The sequence below is a fragment of the Neodiprion fabricii genome, chromosome 5, assembly GCF_021155785.1.
Source record: "Neodiprion fabricii isolate iyNeoFabr1 chromosome 5, iyNeoFabr1.1, whole genome shotgun sequence".
In the NCBI taxonomy this organism is placed as follows: Eukaryota; Metazoa; Arthropoda; class Insecta; order Hymenoptera; family Diprionidae; genus Neodiprion; species Neodiprion fabricii.
This window is the reverse complement of record NC_060243.1, coordinates 8,617,907-8,637,978: the sequence shown is the minus strand read 5'-3', so window position 1 is coordinate 8,637,978 and position 20,072 is coordinate 8,617,907. Positions and strand designations below refer to the sequence as shown.

Here is a 20,072-nt window from a genome sequence, read left to right as displayed (position 1 = left end):
AGACTATGAAAGTCTATTCCAGAACTTCTCAAGGAGTTTCAAAAATTTCTTGGATGAAATTCGCCCCTAGTGACCAATTAGGATTAAACGCCAAAAACTGCGTCTTTTCAAATCACTGCGGATTTTTGGCCGGAAGTCAAGAAATTAGAAATATTCAGTGTTCAGAATTGTGCCTGGCTGCAAATAAATTGCGGATAAATAATTCAAACCAACAATTGCGAATTTTTATGAAAGTTTGACAATAATTTGGATTTCAGACCGTCACGTTTGATTCTGATTCGTGATTTCAGCTTTTCGGACCTTAGATTCGAAATCGGTGAACTTACAAACAACGATTACCGATTTGCATATGAATTTTATGACATTGTTATCTTAAAATATACAAATTCCTTTCAAATTCGTTGTACCTTTTTGCGCTTATGTATTACAAATCTCAAATCTCTTCAACGTGGCTGATTTGACTCAAGAAAAAAGTGTATTAATTTCAACGCAAAAACTATTTCTAATAGTTTATTATCGTAGCATATTGCAGGCATGCGACTTGTCCCAGATTTCGAAAATAGATATTTACGAGTATGTTGTTACGTTTCTTCGAAGATCTGTATGTGCTCACAATTGTCGAAATCGACACGGTTGACTAATGCACATTACAAACATTTATATACGAGTCATCAATGCTTTCACTCATGTAATTTACCTGGGATCAATTAACTCTTTGAAGCATACATTTTTCCTTGAAGTTAAATTCCTTGAAACAGGGTATATAAGGGTTTTCTGGGTCGCTGAAAGCGAATCCGACGTCAGATTCTAAAATTCAAGATCGCCGATCCAATATGGTGGATAGAAAATATAAAAATTGATCCTATTCACTTGATATTTGTTCCTCAAACGTTTTCACTGACCCAGAAAACCTTCAAGTGACAAATTTCGAACAAATTTAGATCAGTTTTCACATTTTCAATTCGCCATATTGAATCCGTCATCTTGAATTTTGAATTTATGACTTCGGATTCGCTTTCAGCGACCTCGAAAATCTAAGATCAGCGAGTTCCACTGTTCTAGTCTTCATAACCTTCCCACAATTACATTTATTTTGCAAAACCAGGCATTTTCAACACTTTGTTTATTTATAGCGCTCACTATATTCGCGGAATATAAACAATCCCTCCTAAAACATCAACATTGCCATCTTGACAGCCCAATTATGGAAAAAAGTGATCACGATATCTCACAAATTGAATGTAAATCTTAAATAACTCGTTTAAAAAAGGTGCCGCAAAAGGTTAATGATATTATTATTTGGTCCAATTTTTAGAAATATCATTTTCAAAGCGAATGATACAGGTTACAAGAAAATCAAAAGGTTGTAAGCTCACATTTTGATTTTTCGTCGACCATATAATATAATGGAAGTGTCTTCTGAAATCGAAATAAAATCTGTTAAAAAACCGACGGGCTGCAGTTTTGTTTGCAATCCACGATTTTCTAAATTAACCGCGTGACTGTAACCGTTCCACAAAATTATTGTTCTCGTTGGAAAATTCGTGAAAACCATTTCAGGTACCTTCCTCGAACCATTTTATCGTCCAAGCTACGAGGAAGAATCGTATAACAATTAAGCATCACGACTAAAATAAAGGAAGAAAACCATAAATTAGCGAAATGTGATACATGTGGTTCAACTTTTTAAACATTACAATTCTTTTCGCTTCCATACAGTTTCACCTTGAACAAAAACTGAAAATTGAGTAACCGTTGACGCGCAGACTTTTCTAGCCAAGTACTATTATAGCTACGTTCTTTTTTTTTTTTCCTTTTTTACAACATTCTTAGAAACAAAGATAATTAAGAGTTGAACAAAGATCGTAGGACGTGCTGTATCAAAAAGTTTTGGCAATAGAAACACAATCTGATGATCAAAACGTAAAAGAAAAACGACATTTTTTTTCTACCGCCGCTTTTACACCGGCGAGTGACGCGTTCGATGAGACGATTTAATTGGCAGAATACCAAAAAGAAATTGATTTACCAATTGGCAATTGACTTCCATTGGCAGAATGCCAAATTGGAAAAATCATCTGCCAGCTGGCAATTGGTTACCATTTGAAAGATTCGAATTATGTTTTTTTTTTTTTTTTTCTAACTAGGACCGAAAGACACGAGATTCCAGTTCCACTTGTACTGAGAAATTTCGAATAAATATAAACGATCGGATCAGCCAACTTGAAAGCAGGCTTCTTGGAGCCGCAAATTTTCCGGAAAATCAGACGCAGCACGGAAAGTTTTGAAAATCTTTCTTCCTCGACCGCTGTGAGTTGCACAAAACTAAGTAGAGAGAAATAGTGACCAGTTTTATTTCACGGGATTTATTAAAAACAAAAGCAAAGGTCAGAATACTCACCACTCTGAGTCTTCAAACGTTGTGACAAGTTTTCTTTACACTGCAGGAATTCGATTGAGCTAAATTTTTTGAAAACTATACAGCTTCCAAGATCTTGCAAAAAGAAAACTGTCCAATCCACTTTGTGCCGGAAATTTTGTGATCTTGCATAATCCAAGAAAACTGTATCAGAGATGAAGCGAAAAGCGTAGAATTTAGTCACCGAATTAATTTTTTTTTTTGTAATTTAAGGAGAAAACTGCGTGACTTTGCCGATTGCACCAAATATTTTTTTCACGGGATCATCGGTATGTCGTGAAATGTATCGATGCGGAAGTGAGACAAATAAACGAGTCTACCTAGATCCTTACATGGTGCAATAATGTCACAACTACCTTATTTGGCAGCGTAATTCATCGTATGTAAGAACGACGAGTTGCCGTTTTCGTGCTAAAATCCTGCATCACAGATTTGCAGAATTGCAGACACGTCTTTGTTTATGTGCTTATTGATATTATCCTGGCAAACATGATCTAACACACGTGTTGTGACGCAGTGGTAAATAAAATTAACAGACGTATCTGTAGAAAAAATTAAAATCTAACTAACAATCATGCAATTTTATATTCCGTATAAAAATTATACATCTTCGTAGCGCGATCATTTTTAATAAAAAAATGTTGAAAAAAGGCAATTCTGAAGATTTTGTACCCAAGTATTTTTGCTTTAGAACTTTTCACATTTTGAAAATTCGATACATCGACTTTTCTATTTTCTGATCTATCAACATTTTCATACCGATCCCACAAAAAAAAAACATTCTTAATACAAAAATGATAAAAAGTCAAAAACAACAACACATATTTTTTTATCGTCTTTTATCGTAGTAGAATGACTCATGAGTCTGATTGAAAATGATTACCGATTAATTGTAATTTTTCTCTTTATTTATTCTTTTTGTTTCACCGATTCAGTAATCGTGTGAATTTAAAAAAGTTCGATATCTCGGAAATTTTTCAATTGTTATAAAAATTTGGACGAAATACAAAGCAAATGCCCGTTTTATTGAAAATAATTCAAGGAATCCTGAGCGTTGAAATCGAAAGGGTTAAAGATCGGTAGTTGGTCAAATTGAGGTGAGATTTCTTTTTTTCTATAATTATGTAGGTCGCCGTTCGTGAATCACCCCTTATTTAGAAATTCGCATTTTTTTCCATGGCCACGTTGCGTAACACGTTTAACCGCCCGATAAAATGCGGATTTTGTTTAATTAAGTGACGCAGCCGGGAATGCCGGATGACATCGATCTCCGTATGCCGCAAGTTGACTGTAAAAAATTGTCTATCATTCTTCTTCAGATGCGTACCCATCGGAAACAAAAGTGCTGAAAAATCACCTCTTCAATAAAACCGAACCCGTATTTTACAGCGAAAATTTCCTCCTGCATTGTATCATCATTCGACGTTTACTTTGAATGTACTCGTATGTTTTTTTTTTTTTTTTTCCTTCTTTTTCTTTTACCATTAAAATCGTATCCTTGACCGATTTGTAGTTCAGTCTTCACCGGATATAAATTAACGTCATCATCGTCGTTTCCTTAGTCATTATTTTTATTTGTTTATTTAGTATTTTATGTTCACATTATACCGACAATCGCATGCCAGCGAAAACCTTCGTACGTGACTTACTCAGTTTTTGTAAATGTAACAGGATAAAATGATCCTGATTTCGAATGAACTTTCAAACTCGAGTTATCACTCTGACGTTTTTTATTTACGGAGAATTTTTTTTTTTTTTTTATTCACACTCTCTGTTTGAAATTTTCTATGACGAATTTTTTGTTTTACGTCGCGTAAATGTTTCACCATAAATTTCTCTCACTTTTTATTCCACAAGTACGCTTTCTGTCGATTTTGTGTACTGCGAATTGTCAAATTGTTATTTTTCGTCACAGCCGGTTAGACGAAAACGACGCACATTTTTGTCTCTCTTTTCCTTTGCTCTCTGTATTTGAGAATCTACAGGCCGTAAAGTGTGAACGAAAAATTCATTACGAGAGGCAGAAAAAAGTTAATGCCAGTAACTACGAGAAGCTTGAACTTAAACACTAAATCGAAAAATCATAACGTGCGAATAACGGATGAAGTTAGATAAAAATGAAAAAACCATCATTTTCGGGTGAAAAATTTTTTATATCAAACTACAGTTTTGTGTTTCTTTTTTTCTTTAGGTTATACAAAAGAAAATGCCGGAGCGAAAAAATTAATTAATTAAACTTTATTCATTGCACGACGTTTTTTTTAACTACTTTGAAAAAATGGCGCAGTATATTTTGATCTTTACGGTATGATTAATTTCTAAAAACTGGTCACTTGTTTGTATTTAAATCTGTGTCCGATTTAGATGATCTTCGATTTACTCCAATGGTTTTCGACTCGACTTTACAACGAAGTAAACAAATTCCCTAAATCAATTTTTGACAGCTTACAACACCGATCGATGAAATGAGATGGAATTCAATGAGAAAAGTTTGCGTATCGAAGCGATGATTATTAATCAGTTGGCGGTTACCGAGCTGTCAAAACGAGGCGCGATGATCATCGAATCGCCGGGACAAGAAGACGGCCAATTAATATGCAATTATAATTTGATACTAGAAGTATATAAATCAGCGCGTGCATGGTTGGCCCTTCTCTGACCTCTTTTCAATGGCTGCCTCGGCAGCGCATTTCGAAACGCCTAAACTTCAATCGGATAATGTTTGTTTCACCTCACGTTCGAACATTCAAGGTGTTCGATCAAAAGTTTAAAAAATAAAGAACGGTTTTTTTGTCGCGCACAGCGGATCAATTTTGAGAATTTATATCTCGATCAGCGAGTATTCGATTCGTTCGAGGATTTCATTTATTCAAAAGTACGTTGATCAAGCTTTTTTTACGCCTTTTTTTTTTTATTAGAATCGATCGATAGGAAACATCGCTTTTCACAATAACGTCAATTACTTCGGTCAAAGATTACACGTTCAGCGATTTTCACGATACATAATTAAAAAACGGCTTGGCCGATTTACTGCCAATTTGGAATCAGCATTGTTGGATACTTCATCGTTTTTGCCACTATCCGAGTGTGTGTGTCTTTTTCCAGCACAACGATGGCGGTTTCAAGCTAAAACTGAAATTTGAATTTTCGTAAAAAAAAAAAACGTGTCTTCTTTATTCAACGAATCAAAAATATGGTAATTATAAAAAGATCGGATGGTGGAAAAGAGGCGAAATCTTTATCGTTATTGTAAATTACAAAGCTTCCTTATTTAATTGACTGTGATTCGAAAAAAATTGCAATTGGATTGTATAATATTAAATGCTTAAATTCGCGCGTCACGGTGAAATTAGTCATTCTTTGGCAATGGGATTTTCCTGCAAAAGTCATGCAGAGAAATTCTCTCCGAGTGGGGATTTTGTCGTCTTATTTCTGACTATTTCGCTATGTGTACTTATATTTTTTCATCATTACATCTCTACAAAGTACGGCGAAACGTGCGGTCACTTGTTAAACAGAGACTTGAGATGAAAAATAAACACAAGTAAAGGTGAAGCTACTCTGGAATTATTCAAAGAATTGCTTTATAACAACGACAGTTATTGAATACTCAATTTGTAGAAGCGAAAACTGTGCATCAATTTGACTGAAAAGTTTTCTAATTTTCGTCTGCGCACCACTTTGATATAATTTTTGTTGTTAGTAGTGGTTTTTTTTTTTTTTTTTAAAGTAGCTGTCTTTCAATTTATTCTGAACATTCCTCCTCGCGATTCTGTATCTCGTTAAGTTTCATCATAATCGTTAAATCGACCGTTATTACATTTGCAGTTTTATTTTCATCTCGTTTATTTACTTCTTGAGAATTTTTTTTCACCATTCATTATTCAACGCAAGTGAAATGATGTATAAAAAAAAAAAAAAATTTAAATAAAAAGAAGAAGATTGGCAAATGGTCTCCGGTTGTTTTTTCTATTAACTACGTACTTGATTAAAATTTTATTTCTGATCTCTAATTAGTTCGGTGATATTAAAAATACAGCTTCTCGTCCTTGACTAACAAGTCCCACTACTGTAAATAAAAATTTAATTCCCCCTGAGAGGGATCAGTAAAAATACTGAGAATAGCTAAGATTCTTATAATTTTTCGATTTGTTATAAGATCGGCTGAAATTATTCGTGAAATAAAATACCCTGGAAAGCAATTTGTATCGATTCGTACAATTTTGTACAATTACAGTTTTCTGATTAAGAAAAAAAACTATTCTAGGGATTGATATTTAAACTATTGTTCAAAATTTCAGTATCAAAAAGATCTTTGCAGTTTTTTAATATACACTGACAATGAGAGAAATTTTTAGTTCCGGTTACCGCTCAGTATTTTGATTTTTTACCACAATCGAAAAATATAGTTCTAGGTACAATATGAAAATTAGTTTTCTAGCTGTTACCGGAAAGTCTATTCTTTCTCATTACGATCCCTGTTGCTATATTTTCTTGCAACTGTTGTGAAAATTAAATGCTTGTGCAAGAATAAATTGACGTTAAAGCCTTATTTAACTAAACAAATACAGTAAACATCACAAACTGATTTTGCGTTGCAACAATTAAAAAATGATCGAAGATAGCGCAAAATGGTTAGGCGTGCCTCGTTTTTCCTGATTCCAAAAATATTGAAACAGTTTTTTTAACGATACCTCTTTTACCGAATTTTTCTATTTACCGCAACAAATGAAATTTTTCTCAGTGTAATAATAAATTTCCCGACACATTAGTTTCGCGATAAAATTAGTCAAAAGTATCGACTTTCAGCCGAAGGGCCGCAGATTCGTGAATAGGCGGCTTTCGAGCCGACGACTCTACTTCGTAACCGATACAGGTTAGCGAGGCGGTAAAGCAAGTTTGGAGAGGGGGGGGAGGAAATACTTATAAGCCAGCGTGGAAGGCTGAAAGCTCAGTGCGTTGAGATTCGCTGAGTGGATGAGTTGGAACGCGGAGAGTTTCAGTTACGAGTTGAACGCCTCAGGCCGACATGTAACTTTTACGTGAATGTAAGACAGAGAGATCCGTACACAGAATCGTATTGTCGAAATAAAACCGGAAGTGCGCGAGAGGCGGTGACCGGCTGTGAACAATAACGAATTTCAAATCCTAACGAAATGAATAACGGTAATATCAAAAATTGGAAACTTTTTTATACCGTAGTGTGAAAACTGTGAGAAATTTCGGGTGCTCCGAAATTTTTAATTGTATTTCAAGTGCCGATTGCAGTGAAAAAATTGAACAGAGAGATAGAAGAGCGATTTAAAAAGAAAAAAAAAATATATATATATATATATATATATATTTGAAAATATCACCGGAAAGCAGTTTTGTTTTGTTTTTTTTTTTTTTTTCTTTTTACTACCCTCGATTTGTTTCGGGGGAAGATTTTTTTTTTAAATTTATTCCGATTTCCACGTTCGTTTGACACTATTTGACGCATTTTGTTATGACAATGGTTGTCAACAAAATCAACATGTCTCCAGGATATCCGATGAAACGTTCCTTCTTCTCCGGACTTCAGGCTAAGGTAAGAATTTTAAATCAAGAAATTTTGAATATCGGCCATATCTGATCGTCACGAAAGCTGCAACCTAACGATGTTTCGGTTTTATGGCGGGAAATTCGAATGATGAAGTTTAAATATAGCATCACTCTCAGAATTGTAAGAAAATGTGATACAAGTAATTTTTCTATATCATTATCAATACTTGTAGATACCAACTCTTCTAACGTTACACGTAAGATACTCGTTTCATTTTCTTTTACCCAGAACCGTAATTTTATTATCGATTATGTTAAAAAAAATTAAAGTATTCAACGGACTCTGTAGTAACCAGAATCAGAAATTTGTCTTGGTCCAAAATGCGGAAGTTGAACGCAACAGGTTCATGATTTAACTTGAAAGCGCTGCAGAGTATGAATTAGAAACGATCGTCCGGTGTTTCAAGATCTAAAATAAGCTCGGTGAAGCGGAGCAGCTTGCAAAACTTGCGAGAAAAGTCGAATTGGAGATGAAAAATATGCTTTCCGAGTAAACGTTAGGCGATGTAGTTGTAGTGGAAATTGAAAACGAGGAGAGAGGAAAATTTATATAAAAAACAGAACACCTCCCTTCGAATACCGACGCTCACGATAACAAGTGTTGTTCGTTTTTTTTTTTTGTTTTCTTCCTTTTTTACCCGAGCTCGCATTCGTTCGATCATATCAAGCTGTTAATCGTTTATTCAGCTGCGACTTTCCGTCGCTACGTAACTCAGTTCCTTCCTCTTACCCCATTTTTTCTCTCCACGCAAGTTTCACCGGCGTCAGTTGTGCGAGAAATCTTTTCTTTTTGCAAATTTACCGACGCTTGAAACGAATGTTGATTTATTTTATTTTTTTTTTTTTTTTTTTCGATTTCGAGAACGATCAACGTAGCGAAAACTGAAACAACGCGAATTGTCGAAAACATCAAAACGTCGATACGCTTAAGATTGAAAATAATATATATTTTTCGAAATTTTTTTTATTAAAATTCCTTACATACATGAAGCTGCGTGCGTTCTCAAAATCACGTTACATTTAAATATAAACGAACGTTAAACGGTAAATTTATAAGAAAACATCGCAAATTTTGTCAACGCGGTCGATAATAATTAAATTCGAGCATGTGACATATGATCGTAGATTTTTTATTGATTTTCAATTGTTTGAACAAATACCTTGGAAATTGACTTTGCGCTTTATAAACACACATTTTTACCAACGTGTAATTCACCTTTTTATAAACTGAACACGATATTTCAACGTCGGTGTTATCTTTGAATTCTCCATCTTTGTCTCTGGATTGTGAAACTGTTTTTTTTTCCCTCTATTTTTGCAAATTTAGATCCCTGTTTCTCTGTATGCGAAAACGCGAAAAGTGCTGCCTGTCGGTAGGGCAGAGAAACAGACGCGTTGTACAAGTGTGTGATGATCGGCTAATGTAAGTTTTAACAGGAATGTACCAAAAAGGGAAGAAATTTTTTTTTTTTATTCAAAAAGGACCCTTTTTTTTGCTGAAAAAATTACAGAGTCTTCCAATATGTGTGACAATATGGCAAAAAAATCGCCAGAATGGCACGGATCGAGGTTCTAGGTTAAAAAAAAATTAAGCCACACAAATTTGGTCGAGGTTCTGGTATAAAAAAATTAATTTGTGTGGCTTTATTTTTTTTACCCTAAAACCTCGATCCGTGCCATTCTGGCGATTTCTTTGCGATATTGTCACACATATTTGAAGACTCTGTAATTTTTTGAGCAAAAAAAAGGGTCCTTCTTGAATAAAAAAAAATAATTTCTTCCTTTTTTGGTAAAAATTCAGAGTTACCGGAACGTAAAACTTTTTTCAAAAATTCCTCTCGAAAGCTAACAAAAAACTACAACTTTTATGTAGAGTCATTTTTTTCAGTTACTTCAAGTTTCCGAGATATATTCGATCGAAAAAAAACGGCAATTTCTCAAACAATTAATTAAAAAATCTGAAAAAATTCACATAGAGTAACTTTTAGCAGTAGTAGTTTTTGATATAACCAATTATGGGGCTGATCTGAGATGGTCGAAAAAAAAGTGGCCGAGTCGACGGAGAATCCCTCATATATCGGTTAAAAATTTTTGGGGGGTGAAATTCTGGATGAATCTTGTGTTAATTGTAATTTAATTGTTTTCTATCATTATTGGGTATAAAAGAATGATCTCTCACACATTAGATCTCGATGCAAGAAAACTCGACTCGTCGGATCTCTCATACAATATATATTTATTCAGCCATCGTCGATCCGTTATCTCCTCGTGTCCAGCGAATCTAGGTCTCGATATATTTAGAGAAATTCCAGACAAAAATATCCGTTTAAATATCGCTGTGTATAATATATATATATATATACATATACATATACATATACATATTATATTCGTTCGTACGTGCGACTCGGGAATTATAGGTGTAAAGAAGCCAAAGAAAAAAAATAGATTCCGATGCACTACAGTTTACGAAAAATATCGCAAAAATCTGCGTTATAGGATTTAGTCTAATTATAAGTTTCGACGGTTTTTTACCAGATACAATTTTACAGTTTACACGAGAAAAACTGGTGAAATTCAATGCAAGAGGGAAATTTTTTTTTAGCGTATCGAAAATTTGAACAGCTGTTGTTAATACATTCCAAGTTTTTAAATCATTCGGGCGAAATTTTCCACAAATTTGAAATTATACCGCAACTTTTAGATAGTGTATATAATATAAACAGTAATTTCCAAAACTTATTAATCTTTTTACAACTTTGTAAGAAGAAAAAGGTGGCCAAAAAATCCAAAGATTTATAACGTGTATAAACAGTATGTTAATATATCCTGTAAAAAAGGATTGCAGAAAATGGAATTTGAGGTAGGAAATAACATGCCAAATAATTTGATCCAATCCAAGATATATAATAAAATATTACAAATCATCGTTAATTCATTATTTTTCCAAGACTCCAACTCCACTCACTTACATAAATACTATTTTTTCATCGCGTAGGATCTGCAATCTTTTTTTTCCTAATATCTGTACAGCTTCAAAGTACTGAAAATTCAGCGAGTTGTGATTTTTTGAGTATAACGATCTATTTTTCGATATTTAGTTGTTTCAGGCAAATTTCTTTTTTTTTTTTTGTTTTCTTCGTCATACAGTCAAAATTTTATTTTGCAAAAGATAACTAAGATAACTAAAGATATTATCCCAGAATTATTTCAAGTTATTTGAATCGATATCCGCGATTTCTACCGCAATGATTTTTCACACGATGGCGCAGAATTGTTTGTATTGGCATTGAATTGTATAATCGAGCGGCTCGTGCCGTATATATTACCCATATCCATTATCTCGTTGTTGTAACGACATTAATATCAATGGACGACCAGGATCGCGCGGGCGCCCTCCTATCATCACGGTGATGATGATGACGACGATGATGATGATCCTGGTGATGATGACGATGATAATAACGATACGGTTGTGCGGCGGAGCAGGCGAAGAGGAACCGTAAAGAGATGGAGAGAGCTGCCCTCCACTTTAACTCCCCTTCTTCCACCAGAATTACCGGAATCACTTTACACTTCCGGTTGTCCCGAGCCGCTCGTGCGCTGCACAAAGTTAAAGTCATTCCTCTTCCTCGTCTCTAATTCTCTCGAAATAAAGAAGATGGTTCTGAAAAACGAAGGAAAATTTTTTTACATTACGAATGAGAAAGAAATTCTTCGTAATTAGGAAAATGAGCCGAATTTTTTTTTTAAACAGATTCCGTACAGCGTTGGCAATTTTTTGTAAATATTTCGTCAAAAATCTTTCGCGTATAAATCAACGTTTATCAGCGAGGTTTGTGGTCTTATGAACGTGAAATTATCGGGAAATATTTTATTTCGCAGAGAAGTAAAAAACAAAACAGTGATAAGATTTTTTTTTTTTATTTGATCGCTGAACTTTTTCTTTTCTAACATATCGTAGAATCTCATATAGACCTGCGTTAAACTAGATTTAAATGATTTTTATTGTATAGCATTAGGCAATTGTAAACAATATTCTTCTGATTTTCAAAACAACGATAACGTGAAAACTTGATTTATTTAGCTCGTATAAAAAAGGTATTCTTACCACGTATTTTATTCCCACTTTTCGTATATTTAGATAACTTTTCATACATATTTCTTTGCCGTTTTATTTGCCATTAATTCTGATAGTATAATGATAGGTTTTCAATACTCGAGAGTAATTATTGCGATGTAATGTAAATTATTATTGTTAGAAACAAATTGATTGAAAGAAATCGTGAAAACTGAAGGAATGATTAATTTCCGAGAAAATTATCCCTCTAATTAAATTATAAGTTTTTGGGGTCGCTGATTGCGAATTTGAAATCGGATTTGAAAAATTCAAGATGGCGGATTCAACATGGCGGACAAAAATTTCAAATTCGATCGTATCCGGAGAAAAAACCCTGTCCAGAGGTTTTTGGGGTCGCTGATTACGAATCTGAAATCAGATTTTTAAATTTCAGTATGGCGGATCCAATCAGCGACCCCAAAAACCCCTGCGTCGAGTTTCTTCTTACTGGATTCGACCAAATGTGAGATTTTTTCCGCCATATTGGGTCAGCCATCTTGAATTTTTTTTAAAAAATCAGTGACCCTAAAAATCCTACGATACTATCTTGTTATAAAAATTGACACAGGACAACAATGTGCGACTCAATGGGTTATAACGCATAGAGAAAAACGTTGAAAAAACTTTCCCTGACAATTTCGATAAAATATCGAGAGATAATTTTATCACTAACGTGATTTGACCCATTGACATTTTTACGGTCGTAAGCAACTGCAACGGGCAAGGAACGGCAATTTATTTCGAATTGGTTTTACCCAGATCGTTGTATAGGTATATGTATATATATATATATATACATATATATAAAGGCATACTATACGGTGCATAATTGCCTTAACAAGGTCCGTGGTGTCCCTTCATCCTCGGCTGGTTGGATTTGTTATTTTTTTTTCTTCTTTTTTTTACTTTTTTCTTTCTCTTTTTCTTCTCATTTCCTTTTTTTGTCATCCCGCGTGTTGTTATACATATATTTCGCTGAAGTTGAGAAGGAGCAAGAATTGTCAAGAGAACCGCCCACCGAGCGGATGCTGGGTCAAAACCAGGGTCAAGTCGAGCTGCTGCCGGAGCAGAAAGAGGAGGAGGATGAGGACGCAGGGATAGAGGAGACGAAGAGGAATTAAGGAGGATCTCTTCAACTCTCGTGTTTTTACACGACGATCTTACGACGCTCGTAAATTATTTTCATGCCACGTACTTATTCGGCTCCACAATCTCCCCTCTTTCTCTACCTCTCTATGTATTTATTTTTTCTCCTCTTTGTCTTTCGCTCCATGAAAAACAATCACTTTACACGCCGCTGCTCGCTCACCACGTGTGTTGGTTCAGCCTTCGGTGAGGCGCCGTTCGGTCAATAAAAGGGACATTTTAAACACCCGACAGCACTGCCGATTGCATAAACTAATTGTTTCTTTGTTTCGTTTCGTCGGAGTCTTTGAAGTTGCGGATGGATACGTTTTTTAACCGTGGATCAAAGTGTCAGGGTCTGATCAGTGAGTGGAAAGAAAGTCGCAACGTTGAATCTTAAAAATCGCGATAATCGATTCATGGAATTTCCAAACATGCAGAAAGCCAAAATATAGTATCGTCAGAATCCTGCTTTTAGAATTCAGGTTTTATGTATTTCAAATTTTCAAGATTCTATATCTCGATCTGCATTTTAGAATTCTTTGAAGTATATTTGATACCCGAGAAGTGAATTTTGAAATTTCCCGTTTTTCGCAGATTCTCTCGAATGGAAGTTCAAAATTTTTCACTGTAACCATTTTATGTCGACAGATGAATCTATGAATTTACGAATCGTAAAACGTAGTGAAGAAATTCGATGTTTCAAAATTTAGAACGTTGTTACACCGGCATTTACATTCTATTTCATTCGTGTTACTTGAGAATTTAGAAAATTTTGATCCAACGTCGTTAAAACGTAGAGTTACGAACGGCTGTTTCCTTATTATTACGTACAATTTTTTAACGCGATAAAATTTTCCTGACCAATGTTAAAATTGCTCCAACGATACCGGGATTTCCGAAATTCCCTCGTATGACGATGGAACATAATTGACTACAAAAGTTCACAATCATTTTACCCGTCGCAAAACGGAATTGAGACACTTATTACACGATTAGATCGAATAAAAAAGAGCATTTTCCCCCAACATAGCTTCACTCAAGTATTTGCTTATTCGGATTTAAAATCCCGAAAATGAATGATAATACCATCGACGAATTTTTTTAAAGTATAAAACGACGATAATTATCGTCTGAGAATTTCCAGAATGACTATTAAATATAAAATGCCGTCTCGTTTCACAAGCTGTAAGTTATGAACGCAAAAGTATATTGTGTAACAAGGAGGCAAACTCGGTCTTTCCGAATCGAGCGTTAGTTTGCAATATAAGTCGTAGTTAAGCCGAAGACGAATATTACAAATACGCGAGGCGAAAAGATCGTTGCGTACGATTCTTTATATAACAAGAGTATGTTGCGCGTTTTTTCACGGAGCCCGAAATTGAGGTTAGGGTCGCGTAATGTCAGCTTTGTTCGCGACAGCGCATGCGCGCAGACTTAAAAGTTGTCTTTTCGGTACTTCGCGCATGCGCATTCGCAGACTCACTGAACCGTCATATCCGCATAACTCCAACAAGATTCACCGCAGTGACGCGAACAACGTTGCGAGATTTCCGGTGAAAAGTGCGAATACGCGCTCGATTCAACGCCTTGGTGAAAGATTTCACCGGATGTATAAATATCGGCACGTGGCGAGCACTTACGATTAAATTATGCATCAGCGATGCAGCCAAGGCTGAATATCGAGAGAAGCCGCAGGAATTCTCGTATCTAACCAGTTGATTAATCAGTCCTTCGCAGTCCCATAACAAAATGAATGAATGAACGAGTGAACTGACTAATTTATGAATCGAGGAACGAGAGAATGAACGAGACATTGGTTCACTTACAGTTTCACGAAATACCGGCTTCTCACACCGCGGTCAATTAACGAAATGGGTGACAAACCGGATGTACAATGTTTTATAATCTTTAAACGAGTCTCTCTTACGTATTACGACACTCCTTTTGTTCTCTTATATTATACACGGCTTAAAGCAAGATAGTAATATATCGCAACCATTAATTGTGTGTTATTATTATCACGTGCGTATGTTATTATAATGTACTAAACTAACGCGGTAATTGAACAAACGCGTGTTATAACGAACTCTGTACAGCTGTCTCAATTAAATGTCATAATTTTATACAAATAAACATTTTCTCCGTGTCTAATGTAGTTGAGATTGTTACTTCGTTCGTAATCAATCCCATCCCTCTTATATTTTAATCTTTCCAACTGTCTCGAGGTCTTTTAAAAATTTCGAATTTTACGCAACTTGTCATCTCGAATTCTCGATATTTTTTCATAAATTAAGTCGAAGGTTGCCGAAGAAATTAGCCTGAAATATTTCGTTTCGGCTATATGAAATTTCGTTTGTGTAATGACAAATTTTCGTGCATCGTATAATTCGCATATATAATCGAAGGAAAAAATTGCAGGATAAATAATTCGTAGATCGATTTGGAAAATTAAATGTAATCGAGAGTTAGTAGGGAAAAAATTATAGAATACTTGAAATCAGTTGACGGAAAAAAAAAAAAAAACTATTAAAGCGAGAAAACGAGAATGGATAATTTGGCGATCATCGTTTTTTACGCTAAATTGATGTTGAATACGAAAACTGCGGTAAAATTCTTTAAAAAATCGTACCCGCAATTGTTTTTCCTCTTTCTAATAATACACATGTGACATTTTAATTATTTATTCCGCCATCTGTACAAACCAGCAAACACGTCACGATGGACAAGTGGATATAAAAATTACACAACGTTTGTCTAAATAAGTTTGTCTTTTATTTTTGGAAACATCTGTCCTCTCGCGTTTTTATCCTAATTATACCTACATACCTACCTTATATGTGCGAATATTTGCGTGCAGCGTGCAAAATTCCGTCGAATGACCGTCGTTACATTATTATGATCATTATTATTCATTCGGCTAACCGTCGTACAAAATGTTTAAATTTTTTGAAGAAATATACGTTGATGCAAACATTGTTTCGTTGAATTTAAGGAAACCTGATCTGATCGAGATGAAATTCCTTGTTTTTTTTTTTTTTTTTTGCTTGTATAGAAAATCTTTTTATCGGACTCTACAAGATTTCATCGCTGCACAATTTTACTACCGTAATATCGACCCATTTTTTGATTAATTCTTGTCGATATAAACAAGAATTATGAATGTGTATATTTAAAAAAAAAAAATAACTGTTCTGCGTCCTTTTGTTTTTGAATTTTTATTAATATTACACGTCGTGTAAGCTTACATTTCCTGAACACTGTATAATATAATGTGTATATTTTGATCATGTTGACGACATGTAGCGGTGACTTTGAAAATATCTAATATACACACTCTATAGAATATTTAAACGATTTATTAGAATTCATACGAGTAATTTATTCGCAGGAAGCAAATTTTTCACCAACACGTGGAATCAAAGTTATTTCCAATCGAATAGTTTATTTTCATTCAAACCGACTGAATTACGTATTTTGCGCGTTTACTGCTTTTCTTCACGCGTGTAGATTTTTTTTTTCTCTCTCTTTTTCCTCACCGCGTATTAAAATTGGATTCTCACAAATCACATTCTCCCGCCCAATTTTTCATGAACAAAATTTTCACCCTACCAAACAAATTGTACGATATAAAACTTTGCAATTGCGACACATTTTAATATGTATTATATCGTCGAGTGAATGATCGCTTTTTCACTTAAACTACAAAAAATCATTTGTTGCTCCGATTTTTCCTAGGCTTAGTCCACGTCATCTCTCTCTCTCTCACACACACACACACACACGCCCTTCACGTTTGCACATAGATACGTAATTCTGTGGAGATGAGATCGCGGTTGCGTAACTTTTTTTGGCGCGGACTTACGCCTCCATTTATACTATAGTATCTGTTATACACTTTAGTGTTGAGACAAAACTGATGTGAAATAAAAGAAGTAAAAACCAGCAGGAGACTTCGCCATTTACCGCAAACACGTCACAGTTACGTCAGAAACTAAAATTCTGTAAAAAAAAAAGAAAAGAGAAAAAAACCCCCGCGTAAGTTCCCGTTATAAGCACTGGGAAAGATGATTGTTCAATCTGACTTGTAGAAAAATATTTCTTTCAAATAACCAAGTGAGGGGTAATTTTAATTGAATAAAACGAAGAATGTGAATAAAAAAAAAAAAAAAAACAATTGCAACTGCAATCTCATTTACTGGTAGTAATAATTAGCTGCAATGAAACTTAACGGCTCGATTGCGTAACTATATTACCGACTAAATTTCGCGCTGCAATATCGGTATGTATGATAAAACGCTTTATAGGTCAACCAGCACTTAACGAGTCAGTCGAGTCGCATCATTATCATTGTTTATATATATATATATTTTTTTTTACAATAGACATGATACGACAGTAAGAAACTGCAACACTTATTAACAATGTTAGAAAAATACATATTTATGTACGTTAAGTGTCTTTTGAAGATGTGGAAAGTTTTTTCAGGGCTCCTAATTCCGAAAACTTGTACTTATTTAGGTACATATAATGGGGCTCTTTTTCCTTTCTTTTTTCCTTCTACTTTCTTTTTTTTTTACTGCTCCTTTACTCATAACTACGTGTATGAATCAACCGTTTGTCAGGTAAAAATGTTTGTTCAAATACATTCTATTCCTCGTCTGGTCTTGTATTAAAATTATACAACACATTCGCGATGCGATTAACCGAGAATAATATCTATAATGATTCGGTCAAATATCGTGTGATCATTACTTTAACTCTTCTTTTATTTCAACGATCATTTTACAATCATACATCATGCATATGATACACTTACACCTATAAAATAAATTAAGAAGCACACTTTTTTTAAACGTCTATTTGCTTTTATCTTGAAGAATCTTGGATGAATTAGACCGATGCAGTAACAAAAATTAACGAACAATATGCAAAATCAGTTAAACGACTTACGCTTTGAACGTCAGAGTCTTGCGTTAAAATTGTAGACAATTTCTGTAATACTGAAACGCAGTGTTTAACCCACCCCACGCATTTTACGAAAGCAGGTCTGAAGATCCTTTTCATTCCTCCTGCAGTACATTAAGCCTAGCGCGAGGTCACGGTCTAACGGTTTGCACGCACAGCTAAGGCCGTTCTTAAGCATATACACACCGCGACAATCTCTTGAAACTTGAAAATCAACCGCGCATGCGCGAGTTTTATCGGCTGTTCGTGCAGGCTGGCCAACCCTAGTTTCAGCTGTCAAACTGTTTCTGCCGGCGACGTAGTTGATACGAATTTTCGAGGTTAGAATATCAAATAATTGAGATGGTGACTCGGAAAGGTTTGGGAAGCATTTGTTATCGGGTCGGAAAGTTGATTCTTCACAGAACGGTCGGAATTTAATGCTTACGCTCTTTGAAAATTCAAACGTACACATTTCGCGTAGGTTGGCTCGCCTGCATCGCAGACAAGAATATCGCTGCGGGAAGATTTCGCCGACCAATGAGATTGAATTATTTGGCGCATAGGCGATTGATTTTCAAGTTTCAAGATATTGTCCCGGTATATATAACATATTCAAACCGCATTGAGATACGTATCTCTATTCGCGTTTAATTGTCGCACGGCTTAGTCGGATAATTGAAAATATTCGCAAGAAACAGAAAATTGATTGTAATAACTAGATAAAACGAAACAACGACAAATTTTACGAGCGTCAGTGAGTTTGAGTTAATTTTACTGCCGCCGAATACTATTTATAAAATTTTCTCTTTGTTTCAAGAGAAATGCAAAATGCTTTCATGAGAGTGAGAAATAAACAATTGTGACAAATGTAATTGTAAAATGTGTATAATAATAAGAATTGGTATTACCTAAAATAATTTTTCAAGGTCAAAGATAAAAGAAAAGATTATCAATTTCCGAGTACAAACTTCTGTTTTACCGACTATAACCGTTGTTTCTCTCGTAGACGCAATTAGTTCGATAAAATAAGCGATAGATAAAATTTCAAGTAGAGGAGGGATTTCTTTTTATCATGCACCGCGATGTTCAGAGCGAGTTTAATACCAGCTTCCAGTTGTTTGTTACGACTCTCCGACCTTTGATCCAAGTCATTGTCCATTTCTCTGCAAATTGTGCAAAGAATCCGAATCAGAGATTTATTCCTGGAATTCAGTTTCTTCTCGGTAAGAGAAGAAGGGAAAGGCTTCTGTTTCTGCGCGGTGAATTTTAATTTTTGGAACTCGGCACTCGCGAAATCCAGTTTCTACTGTTTCGCCGAAAATGCTTATAATTATTGCAACGAAACTGCAGAGCGCGGGTCGCGATTCTCGACTTTTCGCATCATCGCTTCTCGTATATTAAAGCTCTGAAACGCCGTGACGCTAACCTGCTTTTGACGCAGTCCAAAAACTGCCCCACCAATCGCCGCTCGCAATATTGGCCGCCTTCTTCTTGGCTCGAGCCTCGGATCACGGCTTTCCTCGAAAAGATTTCTTCACCCCGGCTCGCTTCCAACTTTCCAAGAAACACGCGTTGGCAAATCTTTCTTTTAATTGCCTCCACTGCAGGCTACGACTTTCAACGTTTTCTCAATTTTTCTTACGCCGTAACTAACGCATATATAATGTCAATAAGAATATCCGTTACACTGGTTTAGATAGAATAAATTTTCTGTTTTCATGTAAGCAGGTGTTTCTGAATTTTATCAGTAACAATTTCCATCGACCGAAACCTCGTGAAAAGGAACCGTTTACCATTCTTAATAAAAAATCGCCAGACGTAATTCGGGATTCAAAATGTCGCCGTGGCTAAAACAACATGGCGTCGAACTCGGCG

General features: G+C 35.0%; 1 protein-coding gene across 6 annotated transcripts in view; it reads left to right on the top strand.

Moving 5' to 3' along the window:
• Positions 1-20,072, top strand: part of LOC124183794 (NAD(+) hydrolase sarm1) — a 183,075-nt gene that overhangs the window by 106,050 nt on the left and 56,953 nt on the right. The window contains exon 1 of one of the 6 annotated variants that reach the window (XM_046572798.1): positions 7,840-7,988. The exons of the other annotated variants lie outside the window; for them this stretch is intronic. Coding sequence (XP_046428754.1) covers positions 7,908-7,988 — 81 coding nt within the window. The 5' untranslated portion in view covers positions 7,840-7,907. Of the gene's footprint in view, positions 1-7,839; positions 7,989-20,072 lie in introns of those variants that run through there. 6 annotated transcript variants of the gene reach the window in all.